Source organism: Melozone crissalis, unplaced genomic scaffold (genome assembly GCF_028551555.1).
Source record: "Melozone crissalis strain CALT ecotype California unplaced genomic scaffold, PUWL_Pcris_2 ptg000013l_1, whole genome shotgun sequence".
NCBI lineage: Eukaryota > Metazoa > Chordata > Aves > Passeriformes > Passerellidae > Melozone > Melozone crissalis.
The window spans coordinates 5,181,883-5,189,400 of NW_026535791.1; the positions used below are offsets into that span (position 1 = coordinate 5,181,883).

Below are 7,518 nucleotides of genomic sequence, written 5' to 3' on the forward strand. Positions count from 1 at the left end.
AGCCGGCGGGGAGCGAGAGCGGAGTAGCGGCGCCCCCGGTTCCGCCGGTGCGCCCCGGGCGGCGGCTCCGCACCCCGCGGGCGGGCCCCGGGCATGCGGCGGCGGCGGGACCCGCGGCCAGAGTCCCCGCAGCGCGGCGGCTGCCTGCCCCGGGGGGCCGGGCGGCGCTGCCCCGGCGCGGCGGGGCCCTGACGGAGCGGCCGCCCCCCCGGCGGCGCCATGCGGGGCTGGCTGCTGCTGGCAGCGCTGGGCTGGCTGCTGCCGGCGGGGGCCGCGGCCAGCGGCGAGTACTGCCACGGCTGGCTGGACGGGCAGGGCGGCTGGCGGGACGGCTTCCAGTGCCCCGAGCGCTTCGACGGCGGCGACGCCACCATCTGCTGCGGCAGCTGCGCGCTCCGGTACTGCTGCTCCAGCGCCGAGGCGCGCCTCGACCAGGGCGCCTGCGACAACGACCGGCGGCAGGGCGGCGGCGAGCCGGGCCGCCCCGGCAAGGACGGCCCCGACGGCGCGGCAGGTGAGGCGGCCCCGGCCCGGCCAGGACGGCCCCGCGGTGTCTCCGGCTCGGCGGGAGCCGTCGCGGGTTCGCGGCGATCTTCCTGCCCGCCCCTTCCCCCCTTGCCGCCGGTGCCCCTCCGTCGAGTGGTGGGGCAGCACGGACGGAGCCGGCGCTGGCCGGGCTCTTACACGGGAGGAGTGCCCAGTGAAGGCCTGCCTTTCCCGCCCTTGCTGCTGGAAATCCCAGCCACGTCTCTCTCAGAGCAGGTGACACCACTCCCCTGGGTCCCGGGCCAGCCGTCTGGGCCTGGCACAGCTCTGCCGCCGCTTTGAACGGGCTCCTCAGCCGTGGTTGAGCTCCCCATTGAAAAGGCAAGGAAAAATGAGACAACCCCCATGAGCAGATCAGAAAAAGTAACAGGATATTTCAAAAGGACTCTGGCTGGTCCCCACTGTAATTGTGTATGTTCTTTCAGCTCTGATATCCCCACTTAGGACTGGTTTTACAAGATTGAATTTCAAGGATAAACTCAAGTCTTTCTACTGCTGTTTAAAAAAGCCCCGGTGGCTCCCCAGCACCCTTGCTGCCATCCACACGTGCTGAGTGCGGGAGAAGTAGCCTGAAGTGATGTTATAATTAGGACAGATTTACTCCGGGAAAACTTGCACATTACAGTGTGGAGCAAGTGTGTGCACCTGCTCGAGAGCTGCTGTAGCGCCAAGTGCAGAAGTGGAGATGATGTTTTACAGCCTTTTGTTTAAAAGCACTAAAGTGATGGAGGAGAAGTGGCCTTTTGGTTGTAACTCGCTTCATCTCACCAGCTGTGCCAGGAAACATTCTGACTTGAGCAGACAGATAACCCCCCACCAGTTCTGAGAACAATGCATTTTTGTAACAATTTTTCTATTTAAAATTTATTGCTTTCCTGGTTTGGGGGCCATTGCCCTGTGCTGGCACTGATTAACTTGTAGGTCATTAGCAGTGGCTGCCTTAGCAGGGTCAGACAGGGTCAAGCAGGGATCCAAAGCCCTGCCTGAGTCTTGGAGCTGCCAGGTTTTGGTGGAAATGATGAACTCCAGGCATGTTGCTGAGAGCATTCACAAGCACTGAAGGGAGACACCTTCCCTTTGTTATTTGTGGATATATCCATGCGCATTTCTTACTGAGGCAGAGAAAAAAGCTTTTTCCCTGGGACTGCAGAATGGATTATCTCAGTTGGATAGAGCATGGCGCTTGTATAACACCATTGTGGGTCTGATCCCTGTATGGGCCATTCACTTAAGAGTTGGACTCAATGATTTTGTGTGTCCTTTCCAACTCAGGTGTATTCTGTGAAATCTGTATGTGTAGCCCAGATTCTTCCAAGGATGATGCTTACCATCCTTGGCGGCTCGTGATGCCTCCAGTGAGCATCATCCATACTTTCTGCTCCCACCCCTTGCCCACCCTCAGTCCTCCTGCCCTGATGTCCCGTCATTAGGCCTCACAAGGAGGAATGCTGCCCCTTTGGAGCATGGTGCTGTTTCTGCACTGCCTGCTCTGTGGTTTCTCCCTATACCTGGGGCTGAAGTGCAGAGCAGGTTGACATTCATCCCCAGAGTTGTGGGGTGCCAGAGGCCCTGTGATTACTGTCTGGTTGCTGCCTGGCTGTCACCCTGCCCCAGCGGGCTGCCAACAGCCAGAGTGGGCTGGTGGTGGAGAGCGATGTCGTGTGGCACCAGGGTTTGACTGCCCCGTGATCCTGAGCCCTCAGCAGGGATCCTGCCCCAAAGTATCTCCCTAAGGCACTGTTCAAACCCAGCTGTATCGTGCCTGTTTGTTCCAGTAGGACGTATTGGAGACATGATTTGATGAAATGTGGAGCAGTGGTTGCTGTGACCTAGACCGTCACCAATAGGAGAGAAATAGAAGCCATTGGGTTTAACAGCCCTTTTCATCATTCTGGTATAAAATGCTCTGCTTGTGTTGACCTGTGCTGGGAGGAAGTGGGCTCTGCTTGGATGAGGGGGGATTGCTGAGGTTTGTCCTTGGCCCATGGTGACCATGTTTTCCTTGCTGTCGCAGTGCCCATCTACGTGCCGTTCCTCATCGTGGGATCTGTGTTTGTCGCCTTCATCATCCTGGGGTCACTGGTGGCAGCGTGCTGCTGCAGGTGCCTGCGGCCCAAGCAGGAGCCCCAGCAGAGCCGAGCCCCTGCGGGCACCCGCCTGATGGAGACGATCCCCATGATCCCAAGTGCCAGCACCTCCCGGGGCTCCTCCTCCCGCCAGTCGAGCACGGCTGCCAGCTCCAGCTCCAGCGCCAACTCGGGGGCCAGAGCTCCCCCGACGAGGTCCCAGACCAACTGCTGCCTGCCGGAAGGGACCATGAACAATGTCTACGTCAACATGCCCACGAACTTCTCGGTGCTGAACTGCCAGCAGGCCACGCAGATCGTGCCGCACCAGGGCCAGTACCTGCACCCGCAGTACGTGGGCTACGCCGTGCAGCACGACCCCATGCCGCTGAGCCCCGTGCCCCCCTTCCTGGACGGCCTGCAGGGCGGCTACAGGCAGATCCAGTCTCCCTTCCCACACACCAACAGCGAGCAGAAGATGTACCCGGCTGTGACTGTGTAGCGCTGATGCCCTCCCCTCCCCATCCCCACCCTGCCAGTTTCAGTATCTGAACTGAACGGAGGAGAAATACTTCCTTGGAACAAAGCTCCCAGAATACCACTTGTAAATAATTTTGAAAGGCTCATGCATGTCAGACAGTGTTTATAAACCATTTATTTTCATCGGGGTCTGTTGCCAGGAACTGTAAGGATGATATCTCGGAATTAACGTTGCCAGATACGCTCTCATTCCAGCGCGTGATTTACGGCGGCGAAGGATTACGCTGGAAATGCATATGTATTTCAGATCACTGTGCTCATGAGATAAATGTCGGAGCCGTAAAGTGCCCTTCAGGTATGACATGGTCACAAGTATTTGCCTAATTAATTCTAGAAAGAGTTTTGTTCCACTGTACCAGACCGCGGTACTTCAGAAACCTCTCTGCTCCCAGCTCCGTAATGACGTTTCCCATTGCTTCACAGACAATCACAACTGAGGGCCGAGCAGTGCAATCCCTTGTGCCCAGCCACCATGGCTTCTGACACACACCCACTTTGGGGTGAAATGCCACCAGAAACTTGGTCTTGCAAAGACCAATTTTCCTTGTATTTTGTAGGAATTGGAAGAGTGAATTATTCTGCTCTTCTTTCCAGTGCACTTGAAACCCTTCATTAATTTGGTTTTGTGTCAAGATCAGTACCCAGTAGTGGTTTGCACAGACTTTATCTTTGTGAGCGTTTTACTAAAACCAGGGTATGAGGTGCTTGCTCTTTGTGACACTCAGCAAAGCTCTTGGTACAGCTGGCAGTGTCTGAACTGAACCTGCCTTGGCAGAGGAAGGTCAGACTGTGATTCCAAACAAGCCTGATTCAACCTCCCTTCCCATGAAACAGGAAACCCGTGTGAGTGCCCACGAAGGTGTCAGCCCCAAAGCCTGCTTGCATTGGAGTCTGCCTGTAGGAAAATGGAGTTTATCTTGTCCCCATGAGCTCATTCTGAGTCCCCTGCCCCACCCCGTGGGAGTGGGAGAGTGTTAAACAAAACCCAGTTGGGATGTGAATGGGTTGGTGGAGGTTTGAAATCCATCCCCTTTTCTTCTTTACACGTGTCAGGGGATTAGGGAGGCACAGCTGTATTTAAAAATAAGGAAAAAGGCCCAAACAAGGGACAAAGGTGCTTGTGGTGTCACAAGGGTCATGGAGGTGGTGAGCTGCAGACAGCAGGGACGCTTAACACTGGAGCTGTTGGCTCTGTCCTGCTTTGCTTCATCTGGGGAAAACACCTCTCCAGGTTGAAGAGGTAGCAAACAATCAGATCATTCTAATTATATCACTCCAAATGCAGCAAAGTTTTGCTGACAGAAAGGCTGGTTTTGTCTCTTTAGAAATGTAGCCTCTGCATTTCCATCCATTTGCTCCTCAGCCAAAACAGTGCCGCAGAAGACTTGAGGCCCTGTGCAAAACCCAAGCAATTACTGTAGCCAGACCAGTGATGACAAAAGGTTTCTTATTGTCTGATACTGTATCAATATGTAGCAATAACTGTGATGCTATGTTTTGTAGGTCTGTTTTTAAATGACACAGAAGGTGCAGATGCATTGCCAAACCCAATGGTTTACTCATAAACACGCCACACACAGGCAGTCTGCAGCAGGCAGCCGTGGTTTGGCCACTGACACGGGGAAATGAATAGGTAATTTATCCCAGATCTGTTGTTCCTGGCTGTGATCTCCCAGTCAGTGTGCAGAATCTGGGCAGAAAGGTTGGTTTGTGAGACCTGGCTTCCTCTCCAGCCAGGCTGGGTGTCTTTGGGAAGGGGTGCCCGGCTGCTGGTGGTGTTGGATGCTGCCAAGCTCGGTGCTCAGGGATCTTCAGGGCAGTGGGAGCTCCAGAGCTGGGTGCTCCAGGCTTCTGAAGGACCCCCTGCACTCTCTGGTCTCTGGGGGTGTAGGTCTCCACCTGCCCACGTTGCAGTGGGGTCACGCTGAGCTGGCAGCAGGCACAGGGACAGCTCCATGTGCTTCCCTGGGAGCAGGAGGTGCTTGGCCCTGGGTCAGCCCTGGTCCTGTGCCCCTGACCCTGCCCAGCTGTGAACCAAGTCAGCTCCCCCCTCTGCCTGCCTTGCACAGGCCCTGCCAAGGACACCTCCTCTGACCTACAGAATTCAGGTGAATCTTTGTATATTGTTTACTTGTTTAAATAAAAAAAGAATAAGTTAAATTTAAGTCTGTAGAAATTAATTTACAACTAAAGGCAGAGAAACGCGAGCTCTAATAAAAGGAATTTTGTGAGATGTGGTGTTTTTTTTAATGTCATGTACAATAATGTAAAACCAATGTTACCATTTGATATAGCTTTTAAATCTCTGAAAGAGCACTTGCTTTAAAGTGTTTCTTACAACTGAAGAAAAAAGCCCTCTTTGTTTCTTAATAAATACTTTATGGCGTGACTTTGGCTTTGTTTGCTTTGTCATAGGGATTTTATTTTTTTAGCTAATGCTTTGCTTTCCTGTGTCCCCAAAAGAACATCTGACCAGCCCCCCTCTCCAGACTGGCAAAACCAAAAGTTTGAACTTTTTGCTGTGTTTCTAAAGAATAACAGTAAACCAAACAAATTACATGTCTGAACAGTGTGCTGCAGTGGGGCATGTTCTGAGGGGATATTTTTGGGGAGAAGGGGCACAGGGAGATGGTGTCTGAGCATCAGCTGAGTTGGGGATCCCTCGCCTCTCGGATGGCTGGGGAGCAGTGGTGGGCCAGAGCCTGTGGGCTTATCAAGTTCCCTCTTGTCAAAGAATGCCAAATACTCTGCATCAAATGGCATTTTTCTGAGAATTTTGTTTTCAGTTGGATTCACAGTCACCAGCTGAGCATTTGGAGTGTGTAACTCTCAGTAAGTGGCTGTGCTGTCCCCACTGTCCTCTGCACGGGGACCCTTCTTGCTAGAGCAAACTCCATCCTCAGAAGTGAGACCAGAACCAAAGCCCTGTAGTGCCAGGGGCCATAGCTCAGTCTGGGATGAGGCCACTTTGCTTTCCTGGTGTTTGCTCCCTCTTGCTGCTGGAGATGCTGGCATTGCACTCTGTGGGCAGGTGGGTGGCTGGAGGAGCCTAAAGGGCAGGGAGAGGAAATGGAGTGATTGTTGGATCTGCATGTTTATGACTCAAAAAAGTAGGGAAGAGCAGTCTGGGAAGAGCATCGCCTTGGTCAGGCTCTACATTGCACATTCCAAAATGCCACAGCTCCCTGGTGTTTGGGGCAGGTGAGGCAGCAAGGCTGGGAGCAGAAAGCTGGCAGGGAAGGAGGGGGTCAGCCATGGCTGGGAGCAGATGTGCTGAGGTGACGAGCACTGCGCAGCGGGGGAGGCCAACAACTTGTGTTAAAGCTTTTTCTTGTGTTTTTATCTGCAGAGCTGCTTCGCCCTTGGCAGATGTTTTCTTTTTGTGCCGCGCCAGAGCTGGTGCGCACAGCAAGCAGTGGTGAGGGTGGGGAAAAGCTGGCAAACCCCCACAGGTTGGGTTGGTGCTGGCTGGCCCTACGTGCACCAGGCTGGTGGTGTCCTCACAAGGGGACCCGTGGGCACAGCGGTGCCCCGAGGTGTCTGTAGGCAATCCTGTGCCCAAAATCCTGTGCCCAAACCACTGAGCCACGCAGAGAAGAGCAGGACAGCATCGCCAGTGACAGGATCCCCTCCCAGCACACACTCAGAGAAACACTCTGGAATGCCTCCTCTGTGAGCTGGGCACCTCAGGGGACAGAGCCCCTTAGCAGGGGCTTGTGTGGCCCTGTCCAGCTGCCACCAGCTGTGCCACGGTCAGCATGGGACAGTGGAGGTTGTGCAATGTGGCCCACAATGCCCAAGGGGAGCAAGCCAGGGAGCAGGTCTCAGCTCAGCACATTAACCTCAGCACCTCCCCTGCAAAATGTCTCATTTGCTGCTCACTTTTGATCTTCCTGGAGCTCTTCTCCCTCCAGATTTTCTGCCTTTCCACACTTTTCCTCCCACTGAAGTTATTACTAAATATTATTCCCCACATGTGTTCCCTTCTATTTTTCCAAGCTGAATCTCATTTTATTGTTTCCTCCTCATATTTCCTGCTTCTCAGTAGGTCCCTTTGTAATATTTCTCTGTCCTCAGTGGGGTTTGCAGCATTTTCCCACCCAGGATCACTTGCAAATGGACTGAACAAATCACATAAACGTGTGCCATCCTTTCTCCCCTTCCCCATCTACACTGAATGCAGCCAGTTCCATGAGACCCTGGCCACCCTGGAGGCTCAGTGTCCCCTGTCCCATAGGAAAGCATTTAATCCTTGTGACAGTATTTCTGTGCAGCCTGAATGGCCAGATAACAGCAGTCACTGGTGCTGTAACAGCCTCCCATGCCTCAGCAATGGGGACAAGCCCATCGTGCTGGGTTGTGTGCC

General features: G+C 54.1%; 1 protein-coding gene across 1 annotated transcript; it reads left to right on the forward strand.

Annotated features, from left to right (window-relative positions):
- The first annotated feature begins 219 nt into the window (after window positions 1-219).
- Window positions 220-3,646, forward strand: SHISA2 (shisa family member 2). Its single transcript, XM_054271818.1, has 2 exons — window positions 220-514; window positions 2,561-3,646. Exons 1-2 carry the CDS (start codon window positions 220-222, stop codon window positions 3,112-3,114), a joined length of 849 nt encoding a protein of 282 aa, XP_054127793.1. The 3' UTR covers window positions 3,115-3,646.
- The last annotated feature ends 3,872 nt before the right edge of the window (window positions 3,647-7,518 follow it).